Source organism: Euprymna scolopes, chromosome 40, assembly GCF_053919585.1.
Source record: "Euprymna scolopes isolate OS-2025 chromosome 40, ASM5391958v1, whole genome shotgun sequence".
Lineage (NCBI taxonomy): Eukaryota > Metazoa > Mollusca > Cephalopoda > Sepiida > Sepiolidae > Euprymna > Euprymna scolopes.
The window spans coordinates 14109504-14134398 of record NC_136521.1 but is presented as its reverse complement, the minus strand read 5'-3'; the positions used below and the strand labels follow the sequence as shown (position 1 = coordinate 14134398).

Below are 24895 nucleotides of genomic sequence, written 5' to 3'. Positions count from 1 at the left end.
TGTTCTAAGATAGAGTACTGTTACCATATTTGGGGAGGTGCTACTCCTGCCTTGACACGATACAAAACTTACTTCGAAATCTAGTGGGTGATGTCCTTTGCTGCTTCTTGAAGAGTTCCCACCTTGACAAAGTTCTATTCATATTTGTGCGGACATCACACATATTATCTCTGTCTCATGGAAGAGACGTTGTAAGTCTATCTCTACTTTATCATTATTTTCATGGCAGGTGCTTAACTGAACTTCAACCTCTGCCTCCTCCTCCCTGTAAGACATCTTCAACAAGTACTCGTCTAGTTACAACCACTGTCAATAATTTCTATTACTTTCTATCTGTATGTAAAAGTTAATGAAAATTCCATGAGCAAGTTTTCTTTTCTAGAACTACCCTTCTGTGGAACACAATACCACAAGGCTGCTTCCCAGCTAAATATAACCGGGCCATTTTCAAATTTGATGTAGACACGTTTTTATTGAGTCGCCATCTTAAATAATGAAATCCTGCCAATAATAAAATTGCAACTTTACTAATTTTAGAATGAATTGTTCCAAAATCAGATAATGTTGTCTTATTGACTAAAATGGTGTAATTTAAATAAATACATGTAAAAAAATATTGATATTTATTTTATTAATTTGAAAAATATTTAAGTATCAATTACTTTTAAAAGAATATTTATTGTTTGGCAAAAATTACATTGTACAATTTTAAATAAATACATTTAAAAAAATTAATATTGATTATTTTATTAATTTGAAAAATATTTTTATGGTAAGAATATTTATTGTTTGGAAAAAAATTTAATTGCTACAACTTTAAGTAAATACATTTAAAAAAAAATTAATATTGATTATTTTATTAATTTGAAAAATATTTTTATAGTAAAAATATTTATTATTTTGAAAAAAAATTAAATTGCTACAATTTTAAATAAATACATTTAAAAAATAATATTGATTATTTTATTAATTGGTAAGAATATTTATTATTTTGAAAAAAAAATTAAATTACTAAATTTTAAATAAATACATTTGTAAAAAAATTAATATTGATTATTTTATTAATTTGAAAAATATTTTTATGGTAAAAATATTTATTGTTTTGAAAAAAATTAAGTTGCTACAATTTTAGATAAATACATTCAAAAGATTAATATCGATTATTTTATTGATTTGAAAAATATTTTATGGTAAAAATATTTATTGTTTTGAAAAAAAATTAAGTTGCTACAATTTTAAATAAATACATTTAAAAAATTAATATTGTTTATTTTATTAATTTAAAAAATATTTTATGGTAAAAATATTTATTATTTTGAAAAAGAATTAAATTGCTACAAGTTTAAATAATTATATTTGTAAAAAAAATAATATTAATTATTTTATTTATTTGAAAAATATTTTTATAGTAATAATATTTATTATTTTGAAATAAAATTAAATTGTTACAATTTTAAATAAAATAAAAAAAATAAAAAAATAAGACAAATTCGTTTACTTTATTTAAAGAATATTAAGCCGACAATGGCAATCATTTTTCCAGAAGAAGAAAGAGTTATTTTGTTTCTGAATTTTTTTGAGATAAGGATTGATAATTCGTATTATTTGGATTAATCGGATTACTGCTCTTATTTTTACAACGTTTCGGTCGATGTAACCTCCAACTTTCTACAGGTGTATATTATCGAACTCAAGAATCGTTCTGTTGAACTCTTCCTTAGAATCTTTTTCTCATAAAAGAGATGCTGCTACTTTATTGTTTTTTTTTTCATGGAACCTGTTCGACTGAGCTTCAATCTTTAGTTCCTCCTCAGAAGACATTCACAGCAAGAACTTGTTTTACTACCACAACGAAAAAAGACTTTGTTTTCTTCCTCCACATGCCTAGCGTTAGGCAAAATTTTGCAAAGACTTTCCAACTGTGGAACACGTTAACATGAGATTTCTTGCCTACTAATTACCACTAGTATCAAGAGTAATATTTAGTGTTGGTACTTTTATAGTGTTCATCATCTTTCTGCTGGTAATAATTTCCGTCTGATTAATCCTTATCCTTAAGTGACTTTTGGCCTTGATAAATTATGTTTCAATAAAAAGATAAATATGGTGCATCATTTTGATTTTCATATGTCCACCATATCTGGGAGCTTACGTACTGTTTCTTGATGTGTCGAAGTACAAAACCGACTGACTTTGCAATCTAGTCGTCATCGTCGTAATGGTGGTAATTTCTTCTCCTTCTCTTCCCTACAATCACTTCCGTACAGAAAGAAAATGTTGCCAGTCTCTCTTTACTCTATTGTTATTTCTATGGAAGGTGCTCGACTGAGCTCCAATCTTTTGTTTCTCCTTCTGTAACATAGTGCTTATGAGCGCGTGGGAAGATATCAGCAGCAGCAAAAGATGGGCGGCTTGCGAAGAGATTAGCAGCAGCAGCAGCAGCCAAAAAACACGCGTATGCAAATTAGGAAGTGTACGAGAGAAAAAAAAAGGAAAAAAAGGAGAAAAAATGCACCATGCGCTCGTCAGTGTGTCAAAGAAAATGCATGTGTAAAGTCTAGGACGAGAATGGGCTGGCTGTGGCAGGCATGTGGTTGGAGGGAGGAGAATCCTGTACAATATTAGATGACCTGTGGCAGTGAGAAACTGTTTAAGTGGTGTCGAAAAGGGGAGGGTAACGATAATAAAAAATCTTTTGTTAAAAAAGAAAAAAATGCCCGGATTTTATTTTGTTTGTTTGTAACTGCAATGTTACACTTCTAAGACATTCACAGCAAGCTCAACTGAAAACAGACTTTCCTTTCTGCCTACACGTGTTTTGTGTCAGGCTCTAACACCTAGCAACGCCGACAAAATATGAGAGTTGTTCCAAAAGTAAAGCCTCCTATTTTTTTTTAAACAAAAAAAGTTGAAGAGCTACAAAGATGGGAGTGGTATCATTAAAACGAGCAGCATTTTGTGTGCTATAATTTATTTTTCTAGATAAACACTATCATTCTCAATGCACTTTTGCCAACAATGAACGATGGCTGTGCATGGGTGTCCGGAGCATACTTTGTCATATGAGGGTTATTCCAAAAGTAAAGCCTCCTATTTTTTTTAATTCAAAAAGTTGAGAAACTATGAAGACGAGAGTGGTACCATTAAAATGAGTGACTTTGTGTGCTCCAGAATTTATTTTTCTTCATAGTCACCACCCTTCTCAATGCACTTTTGCTAGGAATTCAATGATGCATCTCTACTTCTGATGCACGTCCATGACAGGGGTTGATTTCTTAAAGTCTCACACTGTCAATATCTGCAACAGAGAGATGAAAATTTCAGGTCATGAATGCATAAGTTCAATCATCATACAAATGCAAGTTGCAATCGCCTCTAATAAATTCAGGCAGAATAAAAAAAATAGGAGACATTACTTCTGGAATGCCCCTTATATTAACCATCTTGCCACTCGGGTCACATTTTTGATGTCCTTGTGTCTAACACACATGGTAATACATAAATGAAAGAAGATTGTAAAATGAATCAGTTAAAAACATTGCAAACAAAATTTCATAGAAACACGAAAGGTTAAAAATATTTTTTCTAACCAACATTAGCAACCGGTTAAAAATGTTTAAAAATGGGATAAAAACAACAGAAAAAGAGATAAGAGTTCGATTTGTGAGAGTGAATTACGTGAAGTTAAAAGATTATTTTTTTTTTTTTTTAGTTTTGTGTTTCAGTTAGAGTGGGTGTTTACATCAGGCAGTGGATGTGCTTAGGCAAGCATAAATAATTTTTTTCTTTCTTCTTTTTTCAGATATGTCCAAGCATTTCCATAAATGGATCTGCCTGACAATCAATCTGTCAATCAGTCGATTAGATGAATAGTCTGTTACCCAGTCTATTGATCTGTCTTATGGTCTGTCGGTTCAATGGTCTGTTACTCATAAATCTTAAATCCTATAATGAAGTACTGTTGCCACATCTGAGCAGGAGCTACTCAAAGCACCCTATCCTGCCTTGACGGAGTTCAGAACCAGCTTCGAAGTCTAGTGAGTGATGGCATTTTCTTCTCCTTACAACCTCTTTTTCGCAGAAGAGACGTCTTTTCTCTATCAATATTTTCATGGCAAGTGCTCGTCTGTACTTCAATCCCTCCACGCCACACTTTCACAAAAAGCACTCATCCAACTACAACCACTATCAACAATTTCCCTCAATCTCTTCCTGTACCTAAATTTAAATGCAAATTCCATGAACAAAGATTCTTTCATAGAAGGTCCTTAAACTATATCCGATGATGAGGCCCCAGCTTGCAGGCTTTGGAGAGTGTGGAGCCACCCTTTAATTGCCATTGCTCCCAGGTCCATTCTGACCCGGAGTGGTAGTACCTGTTAGGGTCCCAACTATCGGTTAAATAGAAACCGACTTAAAAAAAAACAAATATACTCTATTAAAAAATTGTTCTTCAAAATCACTGGATTCAGCATTAAATAACCTGAAAAGGGTTGATATGCCGTAAAACAAAAACAACCAAACTTTCATAGAACTGCCAGCCTGTTGAACTGTCCATTTGACATGCTTTCTAGCTGACTACAGCATGGTCATCTTCAAGTCTAATGTAAACAAGTTTTTATGTCTCGCCCCCTTAAAAAATCATATTCTACCCAACTTCCACCACCAACGATCATTAAACCATCGTCTTAAGTGGAATTTGGACCTTAATAAGTGTTGACGCTAGTAAAAAAAATGTTTTAAAATTTCATTGCTAGATGTATGGATTGGGGAAAAAAATTGGATAGGAAGACAGTAGTTCGGTAGTATTTCCGTCAGTCTGTTATAAAACTTAATTTTTTCTTTTTCTTTCACAAGGGAGTCACCATTTATCAAGATCGAAAGGTAGTGTAGTAATCGTTAATGGTGTAAAATTAGGTAGAATTTGGTTATTTATGGGGACAGCTCAACAAGAACTTGTTTACATTGGATTTGAAGGCTACCATGTTGTATTTAACTGGGAAGCAGGCCAGCAGAACAGTGTTCCACAGGCGGGTAGTTCTGAGAAAGAAGCTTTGTTCATGGAATCTGCGTTTAGATTTAGGCACAGATAGAGAGTGAAGGAAATCGTATATAGTGGTTGTAACTAGTCGAGTGTTTTGTCTGAAAGTTTAGCAATGGGATAAAAACAACAGAAAAGGAGATAACAGTTCGATTTGTGAGTTCAGATTAGATTGGAGTTCAGTTAAGCATTTGCCATGAAAATAACGACAGAGCAGAGATAGGCTCGCAGCGTCTTTTCTGTGGGAAAGAAGTTGCAGGCAAAAGAAAAGGGGATCACCTTCTAAGTTTCAAAGCCGATTTTGAAATCCCACTAGCATCTGCACCAGACTGAAAATGTCCATCTAAATCTTGATGATTGTTTTATCCTAATATTCTATCGCAGCCTCTGTAGTCATGTACCATCGACCATTTCACTATGTAATGTTGTACACCTTTTTTTCTAATGGTGTCTTTACCTTTTAACGGACCCAACACATTGTAGAGTCTGTCACAAAGAACAGAAGAAAGCAAAAAACTTGATTCACTTTCTTTTTTTAACATATCATATTTTATTACATCGGTATTTCCAACAACGCATATTTTCTTAATATTTAAAAAAGTTCATTTATCATTTTTCCGCTGCATGTGACTCTTCGTTTCTGCTCTGACGCCACTCACACGTCTCGAACACGTCTCGAATCCCATTTCTCCGACACTTACGTCTTGAACATGTCCTTTTCTGCTATATTATGTCTCAAACACATCTCGACTACATACTTCTCTCAGCACATGTGTCTTTTTTATTTCTGTTGTGACATCACATCTCGAATCCCACTTCTCTGTCACAAACACGTCCTTTTCTGCTCACTCGTGTCTCAAACATGTCTTGAATCCTCTACCTGCTTCTCTTAACATGTGTCCTTTTTATCTCTGCTGTGACGTCATAGCGTGTAAGCCGATTTGGTCATTTGCATATGGCTGCTGCTACTGCTGCTGCTAACCCATCATCAGTGGCTCTCTTATACTAATACTGTTTGCATCACTGTTCCATGAAACTGACTCCCTTACGACAAATGCATTCAGGAAAACTTTGAACCACTGTTTTGAAGATCTATATATCTTTTTTCCTACAAGTTGCTCTTTTTACATGACCTTATGCATTTTTTCCATTATTCCGTGAATAACGTTGGATTTGATTTAATTTAAACAATCTCTATGCAGTTTGAAAACAGCATTTTCATATGCAGAGTGATGGAGAAGGATTGGGTATAATGTGTAAATACAGTAGTATGATAACATTTTCCTTAGGTCTACCATGCTTAAGTTTGAAATATCAATTTCATTGCTGGATGCACAGAATGAGTAGCAGGTTGGGTATAAGCTTGCTTGGTAACATTATTGCCGGTCTGTCATCAGAACTAATGGTAAGAGGCTTTTCTTTTCACCCTCTGTTGCAATAAAAGAGGGTATGATCAAAGACAGTAGCAAAAGAAACTGACCAATCAAATGGATCCACGTTCTGCTAACAACCAATCAGAAACCCAAATGTGTACACGAGAAAGATCTTTTTTAAGTTTAAGGCTTATACAGCTCAGTTACTCACCGAAAATCTTTTTTCATCTCCAGGACTTGTACAGATTAGCTACCCACCGAAAGCTCTTTTTCAACTTTAGGACTTATACAGCTCAGCTACTCACCGAAAATCTTTTTTCATTTCCAGGACTTGTACAGATTAGCTACCCACCGAAAGCTCTTTTTCAACTTTAGGACTTGTGCAGATTAGCTACCCACCGAAAGCTCTTTTTCAACTTTAGGACTTGTACGAATTAGCTACCCATTGGAAATTCTTCCGAAATTAAACATGGCTTTTCAATTCAAAATACTTTTTGTGCTTAACATCAGGCAAAACTTCTGTGAAAAGAGCATCTTTATGAGGGAACCCTACATTATCGCAGGACTGCTACCCTGTTGATTACCACCTAGTCATCCTCTAATTCAATGACAAAAATTCTTGTCATAAATCACATCATAAATAATTACAGTTCATAATGCTAATATTCTCATAATGTTCTTCATTTTTTGACTGACAGTTAGTCTGTCACACATAAATTATAAATAGCATTTTTATTAGTCTGTCACACATAAATTATAAATAGCATTTTTATTAGTCTGTCACACATAAATTATAAATAGTATTTTTATTAGTCTGTCACATTAATTTTAAATAGTATTTTTATAAGTCTGTCACACATAAATTTAAATAACATTTTTATTAGTCTGTCAGATAAATTTAAAAAACATTTCATTAGTCTGTCAGATAAATTATGAATAGCATCTTTATTAGTCTGTCACACATAAATTTTAAATAGCATTTTTATTAGTCTGTCACATAAATTTTAAATAGCGTTTTTATTAGTCTGTCACATAAATTTTAAATAGCATTTTTATTAGTCTGTCACACATAAATTTTAAATAGCATTTTTATTAGTCTGTCACATAAATTTTAAATAGCGTTTTTATTACTAGACGCATATATTTTGGAAGAGGGTTGGGTATAATGTAGAAAGATAGTAGCTTGTTAGCATTTTCATTGGTCTGTCATGCTAATGTTATAAACAGCATTGTCATTGGTCTGTCATGCTAATGTTTGAAACAGCATTTTCATTGGTCTGTCATGAAACAGTATTTTTATTTGTAGAGTGTAGATTGTCGAAGAAGGTTGAGGATAATGTAGTAATTTTTGTTCATCTGTCAAGTGGCACTCTAAAGTTTAAATAAAAAAATTGAAATAGCATTTTCGCTGGTCTGTCAAAATATCCATATTGTTTAGATTTTGCAAATTACTGTTCTCAGTCTAACTGCCATTTTCACAATGTTTCGGCCGATGTAACCTCTGACCTTCTTCGGGTGTATCTTGTTGAACTTAGGACTTTTTTTTATTGAACTCAGTAATCTTTCTGTCGAACTTGGGAATCTTCATGGAATTTCAAACGGATTCTTTTATTTAATTCACAGACATAGCATGTTCTCGTTCTGTCATCCATGAGTGGGTAAAAGTCCTAAGTACCTATTTACTATGCCTCCCCACGGGACAGAGTTAGACACCAGGGTCGTTTTTTAACGTGGAGAAAAGGTACAAAAATAAAAATTGTCTCAGTCGTGAAGGATTTCTCCTCCACCGAAAGAGAACAAGAAATAGAAGTGCAGCATCTGAAGAACAGATACTACACTTTGATCTTGTCCCGAAGGCCAAGAAGAACTAAGTAATTCGCAATTGTATTTTGAGTATCGCCAGCACTGAGGATTGAACCTTAAACTTCCAGAAGAATATAACTTTACAGCTGAATTTTACTAATTTATCCTCTATGCTAAAGGTTTTGATCGAAATTCCGTGCAGATTTCCTGAGTTTGATAAAAAGATTTCCTCAGTTCGACAGTTTTACGGCATATCAGCACTTTTCAGGTTATTTAATGCCGAATCCAGTTATTTTGAAGAAAAAATTTTTTAATAAAATACATTTTTTTTTTCAAATCGGCTTTTTTTCTTTTTTTTCTTTTTTTTTTTTTTTTTTTTTACACAGTGATCACCACTTATCAAGGCCCGGAAGCCACTCAGGGATAAGGGTTATTGCAAGTACGTTACGTTAGTGAGGAGATTTGCTGAAGTGTTTACTTAAGGGGGCGTTTCATTAGGAATTTGTTAACATTGGACTTGAAGACATCCAAGTTGTAGTCCGGAGGGAAGCAGGCAGACGGAACAGAGTTCCACAGGCGTGCAGTTCTATTTAACTCATAGTTGGGACCCTAACAGGTACTACCACTCTGGGTCAGAGTGGACCTGGGAGCAATGGCAAGTAAGGGATGGCTCCATACTCCTCAAAGCTCACCATTGGATATAGTTTAAGGTCATATCCAGGACCAGTTCGACAAGATACACCTGAAGGTCAAAGGTTACACCGACATCGACCGAAACGTTGTGAAAATGGCACGTAAGATGAGAATAGTAGTCTGAAGAATCCAAATAATACAAATAATGGTTTGGAATCTTGGAAATTAAAAAATGGACAAAATGTGTTTACAAATGGGGATTACAGTTCTGATAATTTGTGGAATGGTGAAAGAAAAAAAAAAAATAAGTGAATAAAAAAATTATTTTATTTTATTTATTTTTGTGTTTTTTAGGATTTTATATGAAAAGAGCGAGGACAAAAAAGGCAAGGAGCAAACAAATGATTTTGTTGACTTAAAAAATAATTAAAAAAAAGAAAAAAAGAAAAACGTGTGCACACCAGACTTTTTGATAGCAAGTATCTTCTTACCCAGACTCTGGCTGTGGGGGAGGTCGAGAACTTGCTGGCCGTGGTGGCGGGGGAGGGGGGGTGCTATCGGCCGCACTTTGGATTGTCCCACTGCTCACGGCTTGGCTGCAATTCGTAAACAGAAAGAAATAAACACCCAGAAAACTTTATTCCAGTCGGCGATGGACAGATGAGGCAGAGATGAGGGAAAAAAACTTCTTTTTTTTTTTTTTTTTTTTTTTTGAAGAAAAAAAAATTTTTTTATAGAAAAAAGATTTTTTTTTTTAAAAAAAAGAAAAAAAAAAACGAGTTAGATGGTTGAAGTAGGTAAGAGTAGGAGAGGTTTGTGTATGTGAGTGATGGTCAAAGTTGTGAAAAATGTTACGGCGGGGAAAAAAACCAGGGTCAGTAATTTGAAAAAAAAATGTTGGAAAGGAGAGTTTTCATAGGTATAAAAATAATATGATGATAGTACGAACCTGTTGAAATTCCACGACTGCTTACCTTGTGGCACAATAATAAAGAGTCCTTCTAGGGGACTTCTTGAACTCCCCACATTTTAAAAGCTTTCTACTTATATTTCTTTATCTTTGTAGGAGGGGAGATAAAGAAGTTAAATCAAGTCAGTGCTGTTTTCATCTCAAAATGTCAATGCACATCAGCTCAGCTCAGATTGACAGATGTTTATAAAATCTCAGCCATATCAAAGCCATTGAGGTAGACAGATGTAAAAGGTCAAACCTACTTGCCGACGCCAAGATTTGTAAAACAATGATAACATGTCCATTTCTTTCCCTATTTCTTGCTCTCTCTCTCTCTCTCTCTCTCTCTCTCTCTCCTTCTCTCTCTTTCTCTCTCTTTCTTTGCTGTTTTCATCATCACAAGAGAAAAAGATATTCAGTTGTATTTTGGATGCCATTGACATTAACCGCAAAAAGTTGAGATCCAATCTTTATCAGTGATAAACAGGTTGGTCAACTCCCGAATTTAAAAAATGCTCCTTCTTCAAATTGAAATAAATATATTTCTATTTTTATATATAAAAAGAAAATACAGGGTTCACTTATTTTATATAAGGGTTCAAAGATAATTAATTCTCAGGAGAGAATTAATAGAGAAATCTCTTTGAAGACTCATATGGAGAATTCAAAGAAAAGACCCATCAAGCAAACGTAACAGATGTCATATCAACCGCTTAATCTAAAGGGGATGCATCTCTTATTTTATCGTGTTTAATACCTGGGAAGCTGAATGCCATGCTGGGATGTTACAATTGTTCTAGAAACGCCCTAATGTTACGGACACACCAAGATACTTTCCTCACCAAATGATAGTGTTTAATACCTGGGAAGCTGAATGCCATGCTGGGATGTTACAATTGTTCAAGAAACGCCCTAATGTTACGGACACACCAAGATACTTTCCTCACCAAATGATAGTGTTACAATTTACTGTCTTAGCTTTATTTGTATTATAAAAATATATTTCAGTGAAATATTTTTTTAAATAAAAAAAATTGATCCCACTTTTAAACTGACGATGACAGAATTCTATTTATGATGTTATATTTGATTTTGGAACAATTCATTTTGAAACTGATAAAGTTTAAACTTCTTGCAATCAGCGACATCAGATATTCCTCAGTTCCATTTTTGCATTTCGTCTTTTTTCATCTTATTATTTTATAATTTTATTCTAACTTTTATTCTCAATTTTTCTTACTTTCTTTATCAACATCAAGACGTAATTATTTCCCTTTATATTTAAATATTTTCCAGATACATCTGCCGTACTTAAAAAATGCTAGGTTTATTTTTTGGTGTCTTTAAAAAAAATCCACCCAATATTTTTGCTGATGAGGAGACTTTGTTTCAAAAAACTATATGTTAAAATTATTGTCCATGATAAAAACTTTGTTCCGAAACGATCGTACAATTTATTGGCTTTGTTGTGTTCCTTCTTATGAAACCGATTTTTAATTTTTAATTTTAATTATAAATTACCCATCATCTTACTGAATATATATATATATATATATATATATACTGTATTAACAAAACCAAGACTTCAAAAAAGGAATTGGTAGCAAAAAAAAGTGTATTTCATTGTAAGTTACAATTGTTTCAATACCAGTTAGACAATTTCAAGCATTATGGCGTTTGAAAATCTTCACATAACCAGCCTTTCTTCAGACTTCTTGAATAAAAAACACTTTAACAATCGAACACTATTTGAAGAAATTTCCCTTAAAGAAAATAAAGCATGCGAAAACATTTATCCTGGACGCATCCTTTTTAACGAGCTTATTTAAATATTAATATATCACCTAATTTTCGGATCTTTATTCAAAAACCTGTTATAAGAAGTTTCCACAAAAACCCGTAGCCATTTAATATATTTTAATAATACTATTCATTGAATTCCTAAATTAGATTTCTATATTTCTTTATTTCACATAATTAATTTTTTTTTAAAAAATCTTTTGAATTTTATTTTTATATTTATAATATGGCCAGAACAACCTAAATTTACTGAATTATACGAACCCAGTAAAATTTAGTATATTACAAACAAGTCTATATATATATATATATATATATATATATTACTTGGGTGCCATTGGTTAAAATCGAAACCTAAAGTTTTTCAGCATTCTTCTTTAGCATCCATACCACATCCTTATAAAAAGAAAAACTTTAAAAAATGATGTAAAATTTTTACTGACTAAAAACTAGATCAAATTTGTCCTACAGATCCAAATCCCCTATACATCAACCTTCAAATCTGTAGATGAAAATTTGACAGAGTAGTTTGATAGAGACCGTTCCTCAGACAGACAAGGTCACTTTTATATATATACTAGCAGGCCGATTTGCATTGCCCAGTCATAAAATAAGCATAAATATATTTTAATTAATGCAGATTTCTTATTTATTAATATTATTAAGTATTAGTATTATTAGGTATTAATATTATTAAGTATTAATATTATTATTTATTAATATTATTAGGTATTAAATGTAACATTAAATTCCTTAAAATTTAAAAAAAAAAAACGAAAGAAACCGAGACATGTGCATGCGAGTATTATTTTTTTTCGAAACAGTTCACTTCTTGTAAGTAAAAAAAATACTTGAGCTGAGATCGAAACCAAGACCTAAAAACAGTGAGTCAAATACAATAATCATTAGACCAGCTTGCCAGAATCTTTAAAAGGTGTTTTCAAACTTACTTATTCTTAACATAAGGTAGCGATTATGTTCCACGACCGCGCATACACAGTCATTAAACAGTAGACAAACAGATAAAAGTCTGATGAGGCCCACATACCAATATTTCAATTTTGACCCCTTTAACAGTCACATTAAAAGGTTTTCTACATATCTGAAGACCCTATACACCAAATTTCAAGTCTGTATTCGTTGAGTACATAGGTTGAGAAGTCTCTCTCTCACACACACACACACACACACACACACACGCACACTCATTTTTTTCCCATTTTCTGTTTTCTTAATCCGTTTGAATCCCGATAAACTGTCACTAACCGTTTGATAACTTTTTTGATGCAAGTACGATTAATTTCATATTTGTATTTTCTTTTAATGAATTAACCTGCAAAATTTATTGTATATTTTGCAAACCTCTTTCCTCTGATGAGAAGAATTGCATTTTTCGAAACTCCATGGAATAAGGTCTTTCTTGTTTATTTGTACTCCTTGTCAGAAAATTAAAATTTTGTATACCTTCTTTACAGATTTATAATGTTTTTTTGAAAATTTATATATACAGTCATCCGCATACAGTACTGTTTCGCTGTTTCACAGCTCATCAGTGCGGCTAGACAGGCAACTACCTCAAGCCAGGATTGAAACCCAACCATCTGTACAACAGTCAAGGCTCCAACCATTATGCTATTGACGGCTGCTGAGCGAGTCGTGAGTTTAACAATGTTTTGACATCGTCCGAAATACCTAAGCTCGATTTGTTTACACAAAGAGCATCGCTAATATGCTAATGGTAATTCATGTATCACTTCTCAATATGCTCAACTCAAGATGAGGAGCATTATAGTCATCCACATACAATACTGTTTCGCTGTTTCATAGCTCATCAGTGTGGCTAGACAAGCAACTACCTCAAGCCAGGATTGAAACCCGACCATATGTACGACAGTCATATATATATATATATATATATATATAGGTGAACCTAACTGAGAACAGAAGTAAACATTCCCGAGCAATGCCAGCTTAAATTATACGCCTTTAGTCAAGGGAGGTTGTCAAAATCATTTATGTGAAAACTTCCATCTTATGTAAGATTCTGCATTTAGTGTTCTTTCGTAATTGCTTCCATCCAACTTCGGTTTTTTTTGACAAAATTTCATCACTTATCAAGACCCAAAGGCCACTTGAGGACAAGGGTAATGAGTTTTAGGTGGGCGGTAAGACAATATCGTGATGATCAATAATGGTGTAAGTGTGGCAGAATCTGATTAGTTAAGAGGACAGCTCAACAAAAATTTGTTTACTTTGGACTTGAAAATGACAATGTTGTAGTCAGCCGGGAAACAGTCCCACAGTACTGTGTTCAACTGACGGGTAGTTTGAGGAAAGAAACTTTGCTCGTGAAAATTTCGTTTAACTTTAGGAATTGGGTACCAATATAACAATCAGTATAGGATTGGCTCTAATAATAAAAATTGCGAAATTTGCGTAAATTAAATATATTTATGCGTATTTCACGACCAGACTACACCGGACGGCCTGCTAGTACAACAATATATTCTGAAATGATGTAAATGGTTAAAAAAAGTGGAAACAATAGAGAAGAGAGGGAGATGGAAAGGGTGATTTTGGGGAAGAGAAAGTGCCTATTATGACATCACCATGTATTCTGAAATCTTTGGACAGTGTTAACAGAAAGAGAAGAGATATAAATAGAGAGAAGGAAACAGGAAATAAAAAAAGAGTGAGAGAGAGAAAGAGAGGGGGAGTTAGAGAAATGGAGGGCGGGAAAGAAAGGGGGGGAGGATGAAGAGAGGATTTATTATGATATCACAATGTATTCTGAAATTATGTGAATAGTTAAAAGGGGGAGTAAGTGGAGAGATAAGATATGGAATAAAGAGAGAGAGAGAGAGAGAAGTGGGGGGAGAAGTGAGAGATACTAGGAAGAGAGGGTATATATTATGACATCACAATGCATTCAAAAATCCTTTAATTTTAGGAACAGAAAGAGAAGAGAACGTGACAAAGAAGATATAAAGAAAGAGAAAAAGAGAGAGCTAGAGAGAGAGAGAAAGAGAGAGAGAGATAGAGAGAGAGAGAGAGAGAGAGAGAGAGAGAGAGAGATAGAGAGAAAAGGTTTCTGTATTATTTGTATTCTTCGGACTGTAAACTGTTCTCATCTTGTGCGTTATTTTTTCCAACGGCCAATGTAACCGCCGACCTTCTTCAGGTGTATCATGTCAAACTCAGGAATGTTTTTGTCGAACTCAGAAATCTGGAGGGAATTTGAAACAGAACCCTTTATTTACTTCACAGAGGTAGCATGCTTTCATTCTTTCTTGTTCTGTAAGTGGAGGAGAAATCCTTCACGACTGAGACAATTTTTATTTTTGTTCCTTTTCTCCGCATTAAAAAAACAACCCCCGTGTCTAACTCTGTCCTGTGGGGAGGCATTGTAAATAGGACCGTGATGCAATGGTTAGATTACTTGAAAAAATTAAATTCTAAAATTGACATGCTTCTGATGTTTGAAGATTCTAATCCTCAGTGCGGGCAACCGAAAATATAATTGTGAATTACTTAGAACTTCTATCCAGTCATGGTTGACGGAACGGGAACATGCTACTCCCATGAATTAAAGAGTTTGAAATTCCATGTAGATTCTCGAGTTTGACAAGATACACATGAAGAAGGTCGAAGGTTACATCGGCTGAAACGTGAAAATGACACTCAAGATGAGAACAGTAGTCCGACAAATCCAAATAATACGAATAACCAATCCTCATCTCAAAAATTCAGAATCATGAAAAGGGATTTATTATGACATTGCAACGTATCCCAAAAATTCCGTTCACATAAAAGATACCAGAATACACTGTGATATCATAATAGACCATCTCTTTCTTCCCCTCTCACTACTTTATCTCTCCCCCTCCCCACTTTACCTATTTCCACACTTTCTCTCTCTTTTAATCATTCATCTTACATCATTCCATTCCTCTCAAAACTTTTCTTATCATTCGCTCTTCATTTATCACATTCATACTTTCTATCACCATTTCAAGCATTATTTTCTGGACTTCACCCCAATGGCATTATACACATCTTTAAAGGGAGATGTAAAAAAGGAGAGATGGAGAAAGTGGTAATTTCAATACCTCATTGTGTTGGCTTTACACAGCACCTGCATTTTCTGCAAAACCATTTCTGAGATCAGACGTCGATCCTCCTCTTGGGTTTCGCCCAGTAAAGCCATGGAAGAGTCATTCACCTGAAATGAAAAAAAGAAAAGTGTTAAAATAAAACGTACGAGTAGATGAACCCGGTATTGTTTGGGCATAAAATATGTTGACAGATTTTATTTTTAACAAGCAAACAACTATCTGCTATTTTGCAGCTAGAAATTTATCTCTAAGTATTCTTTTTTTTTACAGTCAGCAGGTCAGCTGTTTTCAGATTGCATTCTCGGCAGTCTTGTCTAATCACTTGCATTCACGTTTTCCTTGATCAGCCAAATTTTTTTGCAATTCAATACATCCCTCCCTCTGCACCTGTATTTCATATCTTCATGTCATACGCCAAAAATCAAGTAAATTGATCAAGTACTAATTTAACTAAGAAAATAAAAATTTACGATTTTTAAGGATTAATAATTTTGTAATTATTTTGAATACAAACAACATCTCGGTAGTCGAATTGAGTTGTCACCCTTGAAATCTCGGTAGTCGAATTGAGTTGTCACCCTTGAAATTCTAAAACAACATGGCGGTTTTCAGTTCCACATTGCTTTTTCATAAACTTTAATTTTTTTAGTTAATTCTTTTTTAAAACTACTAGCCAATCTCACATGAGTTTTGGAATATGACATGTTCGTTCAATGAGTACATAAATCATAAAAAAAATTTTCTGAATTTTTTTTTATTAAGTTAAATTAACGAAGACAATATTAATAAAAAAGAAGCCAATACTAATCAATAAATAAAAGAAGGCAATACTAATCGATAAAAAGACACTACTAATAGATACATAAAAAAGACAAGACTAATCTATTAGGCTGTTCTTACCCATTCATAGTGTTAAGGGGGGACGAGTTGCAGATGGCAGAAGTGGTTCTGAAAAGGACAGTTGGCTGCCTGGGCTTGCGAAGATGATGTCAAAGGAAAGTTGGTCAGATACTAGATCAAGGCAGCAATCCTGGATCCAGGTACATTGGGAACAACTTCAAGTAGGTTAAAAATGGAGGACATAGAATCCCCCCCCCCACTCGGATAGATATCAGGGGGACTGATCAATATTTTTAGGTAATATATGAAGGAGTGTTCTGACGTCATCAGTTCCAATAAATTAGAAACAGTCAGCAAAAAAAGGCGAAGTGGCGACCGCGGGGGAAGGAAAGCACATTATTTCTGCCATTTTGCACACACACACACATCCCACCTCACGACCCCTTCATGCTGTCAGTGTTGTCACTGGAAAATAAACATTGTTGTTAATCATTCATTCCTGTTACATGTTATTTAAAAAATACAAGAGACTTTGTGGGCGGAGCGAGGGTAGTTGACTGGCTGCTCTCTCTCTCTCTCTCTCTCTCTCTCTCTCTCTCTCTCTCTCTCTCATCAACGACACTGTATTTTTTTAAATACTGTTTTTAAATTCAGTAGACAAAACGGCACTTCTGCATTACACGGACGGTGCCATTGTCAGGAGGCAATAACTCCAATTTCTTCTTGGTTATATTTTACAAACATGACAAATAAATAACAAACAAGAATTTTTTTTTCCAAACACAAAAATATTTGAAAACCAAAACATTTATTGGATATCAATATATAATTGTAAAAAACATTTATTGAAAAGTTTGTGTAAGAAAATATATTTTTAATAAAACAATTTTGAATTAAAGCAACATTGAATTTTTTTTCCCCGAAACTTTTTTGAATTAAAGTAAAATTGGAATGTTTTACAAACAATTTAATAATTTAAATGAAATATTTTTTTTCGAACAATTTAATAATTTAAATGAAACATTTTTCGAATTTAAACATCATTTTTTTTTGTTTTTTTTTCCCCCAAAACATTTTTTGAATTAAATTCAAATTGTCACTGTAAAAAAATATAGTTTTAATTTTTTTTGTGCCACCTGATGAAGGGTCAACAGTTATATATATTATCATTCAAACACACTTTGGATATTTTTTAAAATTTTGCAAACATTAGTCATGGCGAAAGTAAATTTTTCACTCGTGAAGGAGGACCCTGCATACTCAGCTTCTTTCATCTTAAATGACTTTACATTTGTCGATATCATTCAAACACGGTAGTGTTCAAATATATATGGTTAGGTGGCAATTTTAGTCATTTAGAATTGCTTTAAAGCTTCACCGGTTACTCATTTTTCGACCAAATTTCAAACAATTATTACAGTTTATAGATCACTTTCTCAGCTATATTGTGGAAAAAATTTTTTTTCAATTTTCGTTCAGTAAAACAAAAGTTATGATGAATTTACTGGTGTTCAAAATCGTAAAAAAAACATAAAGAGGTGAGCAACGATTTTATGTTTCCACAGCAACCACGTCGCTTCAGCAACTAATGTTGTTACTAATTCACCACTCTCGCGAAAAGAGAAGTAACGAGTGAAACAGAGAGAATGCAAGCAGATGAGTGCCGTACATATTTATTACATATGTGTATGTTATGTTTATGGGGGCAAAATAAGACTAAAATTAAACAAAGAACAACTGAATTTACTGGAAACTTGGGAAAATCATGGATTACAATAGAAAAATGCGAGCATGAAAAGTAATATGTTTAAGCTTAAACATGGTAAAGTAAAGGACTAGTTGTTAAAACTGGAAAAAAAAAGGTCAAGATATTCTAGTAAAAATGTAATAAATTTATAACTTAAAATATTGCAGCATTAAGAATATTTTTTAAAAATTCAATTTATAACATTATATAATCAATTCTTAATGCTGCAATATTTTGGAGTTATAAACTTATTATATTTTTTACTACAATATCTTGTCCTTTTCTTTTCAATGTTTAAGATTAACCATATTACTTTTCATGCTCGCATTTTTCTATTGTATATACATATATATATATATATATATATATATATATGTATGATAATTGCAACGTCTTGTCAGACGAGTGCCACTCCCTCAGACACTGAAAGTTCATGAGCTGAAAATGAATTTAGTCCTGCAGCAAAATTCACACGCTCAAGCAGACATGACACTGAAGACGGTCACTAGTTTACATACATATATATACATGCATGCATACATACATATATACACATACATACACATACACACATACATATATCACACATATATGAGTACATACATACACAATACATAATACACATACATGCATATACATAAACATACACAAGACGGTCAATGGCGTACATACATATATATATACATATATATATATATATAGAAATATATATAAATGCAAAGATACATATATACACATACACACATACATATCTGTAAACATACACACATATATGCATATATAAATACACCATGCATAATATACATCCATATATATACATACACACATGCATACATACACATGTACATACATATACGTACACACACATATACAAATACATACACACATATACATACATATACACATATGTATACATATATATATACATACACTTACCTACATATACATACACATAAATAAATATGCACTCATACACGTACATGCACATACATACATGCACATACCATTTTTTTATAGACAAATGGCTGAGGGAATATCTATACAAAGATGATGTTACAGAGTTTTAGCTTTGTATGACAGCTAAATCTCTCTCTCGGTTCAAAATGTTGACATCCACCAACAAGCAAGAGCAAGATAGCCAGCAACAAGTCAAACTGCAGATCAGCTTAATGTGGGTATTGGTCTCCCGCTTTATGTTTTTTTTTGTTTTTTTTTTAAATCAGAGATTTGCCTCTCCTAGAGGGGTTGCCTTCACCACGGCTTACGGGAGCCCTCTCCACCCCACATACACATGGAAATAAACACATACGTACATACAGATGTATGCCAACATACGTATGCATGTGCACACACATGCAACCATACTCACGTAGAGGCACACATATACGCATACATACATATGCATATACATACGTACACACACATATACATGTAAAATACATATGAAGGAACATTCCAAAAGTCATAAATAGTAAGTGATCAGCGGCTAGACCGTTTTTGTCCCTTCCTGATCTTTTTCCTCCTTCCTTTTTTTGTTTTTTTAAGTAACTTTACTTTATATATATATATATATATATATATATATATATATATATATATACTCGGTTTTTTTTATTCAAAAGTAATGGACTAGTGAATTCAACGAGGTTGTTAGATAGTGCTCAATAAAAAGAGCTGATAATACTTGTTTATTGTTATATAAACATGCTCACATCCCGCTGCTACAAACAGCCACTTGTTTCAATCAAACAACAGATATCATCAGGCAGCGACTTGACTATTCAAATGTTCAATGAATAACAACAATGATTGAAACAAGTGGCTGTTTGTAGCAGCGGGATGTGAGCATGTTTATATAACAATAAACAAGTATATATATATATATATATATATATATATGGGGCAAGAGAATTGATCATTGAATAAGCAAATAAAACTGCTTTTAGGACATGTTAAAAATGAAAAAATTTTTATCAAAAGGAAGGAAGAAAAAATATATAAATGTTTGTATATCAACAACTGCTTAGGTTTACCAATCCCTTGACCACAAAACCGATTCTCCTCACCTCAATGATGTATTCACGGCCGTCTTTTCCCTGGAGAGCCTCCACAGCGACAATGTCAAGGCCGCCAAAAAGTTGGCTGCATTCATCAACCCACATTTTGTATCTGCAAAATGGAAAATGTTTGTAAATTACACACAACACAAATAATGAAAAAAAGGAGTATGTGTTTATTAAGATCGAGAAGGAATATGTATTATACTACCCACCAATGGAAAAATTAATATTTGGGTACATTTAGCTTTATTATTATAGAAATGCGGGTGTGCCTCAGGGATCGATCCTTAGACTTTTATTATTCCTTTTATTCATAAATAAACTTCTTGATAAATATGAATTACAAAATAGCTGATATTTCCCAAAAACTTCTAGCCTTGATAGAGACTTACTGCTATGATTTCAAATGATCTGAAATATATATATGTATATATATATATAAATAAGTATATATATATATATATATATATATATATATATATATATATATATATATATATATATATATATATATAAGTAATGCCCCTGACCCACTTCCCATAGCAGTAAAGCAACGAAACTTGGCACAGGTATTAGTCTTTCTCTACATAGGAACCACCAAGAGTTATGCATTTCTCCCATCGTTTGATGCAGCTCTGGAGACCGTTTTTGTAGAACACCCCAGGTTGGTCCTCCAACCATGACGTGACTTCAGAAATCACGACGGCATCATCTGGGAAACACTTTCCTTTCAAAAACAACTTCATGGCAGGGAAGAGGTGAAAGTCAGAGGGTGCAAGGTCAGGAGAGCAGGAGAGTAGGGAGGATGGGGGAAGATTTCATAACCACACACCCATGCTTCTGATCTGGCGACATGCAAGTTGTGGACCGGTGTGTTGTCCTGCAGGAGGAGGGTACCTTTGCTGATCTTGCCCCGCTTCTTGATTTTGTTAGCTTCCCTTAATTTCTACCAAAGTGAAGCATAATAGGCTCCTGTAATTGTGGTACTCTTTGCCAGGAAATCTGTCATCACTACTCCGTCCTGGTCCCAGAAGATTGTGAGCATGACCTTGCTAGCGGAGGGCTGCACCCTTGCCTTCTTTGGAGGTGGTGAGTCCAAGTGCTTCCACTGCCTTGACTGCGCTTTTGTCTCTGGATCATAGTGATGGACCCAGGTTTCATCCTGTGTAATCAGTCTTTCGAAAAACTTTGACTCATCTTCTTGGCACATTTCCAAATTCATCCTCGAGCACTCGACGTGTTCTCGCTTCTGGAATGGTGTGAGCAACCTGGGAATCCATCTGGCAGACACCTTATGCATATGCAAATGGTCATGAATGATAGTTTCCACAGACCCTGTACTAATCTTGACATCTTGGGCTATTTGGCAAATAGTAATGCGCTGATCTTCCAATATATATCAATCAACATTTTTCTCCCTTTTTCCCCTTTATTTTCCTTTTTTCCTCCCTTTTTTCCCCCTCCTTTCCCTTTCTTCCCCTTATATATATATATATATATATATAAATAAAATGTTGATTGAGATATATATATATATATATATATATATATATATATATATATATATATATATATATATATATATATATATATATATATCAACATTTTGACTTACCTCTCATTCATTTGTACTTGTTCCAACATTGCTGAACCTGTGTTTGCCTTCCAATTACCAGATATTGATTTACGGCTGGAGGAAAAAAAAACAAAAATAAAAATTAAGAAATAACCGATTTTATTATTTTAATATATTTTTCATTTATTTTAGTCAATTTTTTTCTTTAATCTTTTATTCACTTTATATGTAAATCACTCTAGACAAGGTGTCAAGCCACTTAATGTAAGGAGCTAAGAACAAAATATGATCATTGCAAATGAAAGAGAGACCTATTCCCTTGATTCTGAAAAGGCGAAGGCTATTGGTAGGAAGAAAACAGTTAGCAGGAAGAGAGTTCCACAAATCTGCAATTATTTGAAAGAAGCTACTGGAGTAAGATATTATTTATTTTTATTAAAATTTTATATTTAATTTGTTATTACATTTTCATATTATTCATTTTATTTAATATCTATTTATTTTTTTATAATTTTTACAATTTATTTTAAACTTATTTTCTTTATTTAAATTTTTTATTAAATTTTTATTTGATTTTATTTAATTCGTTTATTTAATTTTTAAATTCTTTTTATTATTTCTTTGTTATTATTTAAATAATTTAATTAATTCATTCAATTTTTTAATTTATTTTTGTATTCAAATTTTTTTTTTAATCTTGTTTAATTTTTAATTTTTCATTTAAAGTTTTCATTGAATATTTGATTCGAAAATTTTATTTTGATTTTACTTAATTTTATGTATTATTCAATTTAATTTTTTAATATCATATGAATTTGAATTTTCTTTTAAGATTTAAGTTATTTATTAAGTTTTTACTTATTCTTAAGTTGAACTTACTTAATAATCTCCATTTAATCTTTTATTTATTTTTTATATTTTATTTATTTTTTAAATAATAATTGTACTAATGTAATTCCGTGATTTTATATAAATATGATTGCAAACACTTGCAATTTATATTTTTAGTAAAAATCTTGTGGTTGAATTTTCTGAATTCTTAAATTTTATTTTTAATTTACTTTATTTAACTTTTCGTATATATTTAATTTTATTTAATTTTCTATTTTGATTTTTTTTTATTTAATTTAAAAAAATCATTTAATTAAATTATCTTTGATTTAATTTTTAGTTATTTTGAATTTCTAGTTATTTTTTTAAATTAAATTAACTTTTTTATATATTTAATTTTATCTAATTTTCTATTTTGATTTAATTTTTTAAAAATTTTACTTAATTAATTTTATCTTTGATTGAATTTTTAGTCATTTTTAAAAATTTAATTAGTTTTATTTTAGCTGTTATTAATTTTTTAAATTTTATTTAATTAATTTTATTTTTGATATTATTTACTTATTTAATTTTTTTTGTATTTTGATAACAAATGAACGTTTGATGGTGTTTGGTCCCCCGCAAAAGGAGGGTAGACCTGTAAATTCATCCTTATCCATTTGTCCGTTCGTCTTTTCACATTTTTCTCAATAACTACGCCTTGGAATTTTTTGAAATTTTACACAAACATTAAACATGATATGAGTAAAAAAGTAAAGGAACAGATTTTCTGGGAAAACTTTGGTTGCCCCCCTAGGGGTGCCTTTCAGGTAAAAATGGCTAAAATTGACACTTTTGTGCTTATTAAAAAAAATTGATGCTTTTGATTTTTATAAAACTTTCTAAAAAGTTGTAGCTAACTGATTTCTATATAATTTTGTTTGTCTATACTTTGCGATAACTCTTGGGTGTGCCCCAGGGGCTCTTTTAGGGCTAATAAATAACTCCATTTTTGGGACTATTTAACCATATTTGTCCAAAATTTTCTGTGTACGTCTATTTAGCAGTTTTGCATGGTACTGAACTCAAATTTAAATATGTTAAGGCCTCGACGACTTTTGGGGCTAAGGGGGGGGGGCACGTGATAGAGTTAGTCATATATTTTTTTTTTGCATGGTGCAGAACTCAAATTTACGTATGTTAAGGCCTAAAACTGCACTGTTTGTTCATTTTCACCAAGATTTAACATCCCCTGGGGACTTTTGGAGCTAGATGGGAGTGGGGGCAAACGTTGAACAAAGTCATTTTTTTATGCCTCGTTCACTGCGCATGCTTCACTTGTTTTCTCCAGAAATTATAACAATTTATGAAAAATTAAATCATCAAATATTTCATCTACATATTAGTAGACCACTTGGCATTAGCCGGTCGTAAAATATGCTTACATATGATATCTCAGTTAATGCATAATAATTATTATAGAACCAATTCTTTATCGATTATTATATTGTACCCAATATATAGCAATCATCTCAAAAGTTAAAAAAAATAAAAAAATGACTTGAGGGCAATCAACTAGAATCGAAATTAAAACATTTAGCACTCCAGCCTTAGTTGCTACCATTTGAGTTAATGGCAGACAAATAAACAAATGTTAAAAATTATCAACTTAAATGTATAAATGTATATTTACACATGCACAGAATAACAGGTTTAATCAACTTACTTCTGCCAAATTCAATTTTGTTTCAAATTTTGACCACTTAACAGCTAGTTTACCAGCTAAAATCTTAATTTGTTCAACAGGTCAAAATACCCTATAACTCAATTTTCAAATCTGTACACCATAAATTGATAGAGGAGTTTAACACACAGACAGACAAGGTAACATTTATATACAGGGTGTCTACAAAGTCTGGCTGCATAATCTAAAGGGTGCCCATAAAGTCTTACTACATAATCTAAAGGGTGTCCACAAAGTCTGGCTACATAATCTACATGGTGCCCACAAAATCTGGCTGCATAATCTACAGGGTGTCCACAAGGTCTGACTACATTAAGTAGCCAGACTTTGTGGACACCCTCTCTCTCTCTCTCTGTCTCTCTCTCTCTGTCTGTGTGTGTGTGTGTGTGTGTGTGTGTGTG

At 32.6% G+C, this 24895-nt stretch overlaps 1 protein-coding gene across 7 annotated transcripts in view; it reads right to left on the bottom strand.

Moving 5' to 3' along the window:
• The window catches only part of LOC145265380 (synapsin-like), a 319381-nt gene that overhangs the window by 26665 nt on the left and 267821 nt on the right, over positions 1-24895 (bottom strand). For 4 of the 7 annotated variants that reach the window (XM_080121178.1, XM_080121176.1, XM_080121179.1 and 1 more), the window contains 3 exons: positions 21980-22054; positions 20371-20473; positions 15712-15824 (listed from right to left, as the gene is read on the bottom strand). In XM_080121178.1, the coding sequence (XP_079977304.1) occupies positions 15712-15824; positions 20371-20473; positions 21980-22054 (291 nt within the window). Of the gene's footprint in view, positions 1-9341; positions 9447-15711; positions 15825-20370; positions 20474-21979; positions 22055-24895 lie in introns of all 7 variants that reach the window. The other 3 variants (XM_080121173.1, XM_080121175.1, XM_080121174.1) reach the window with 1 other exon arrangement.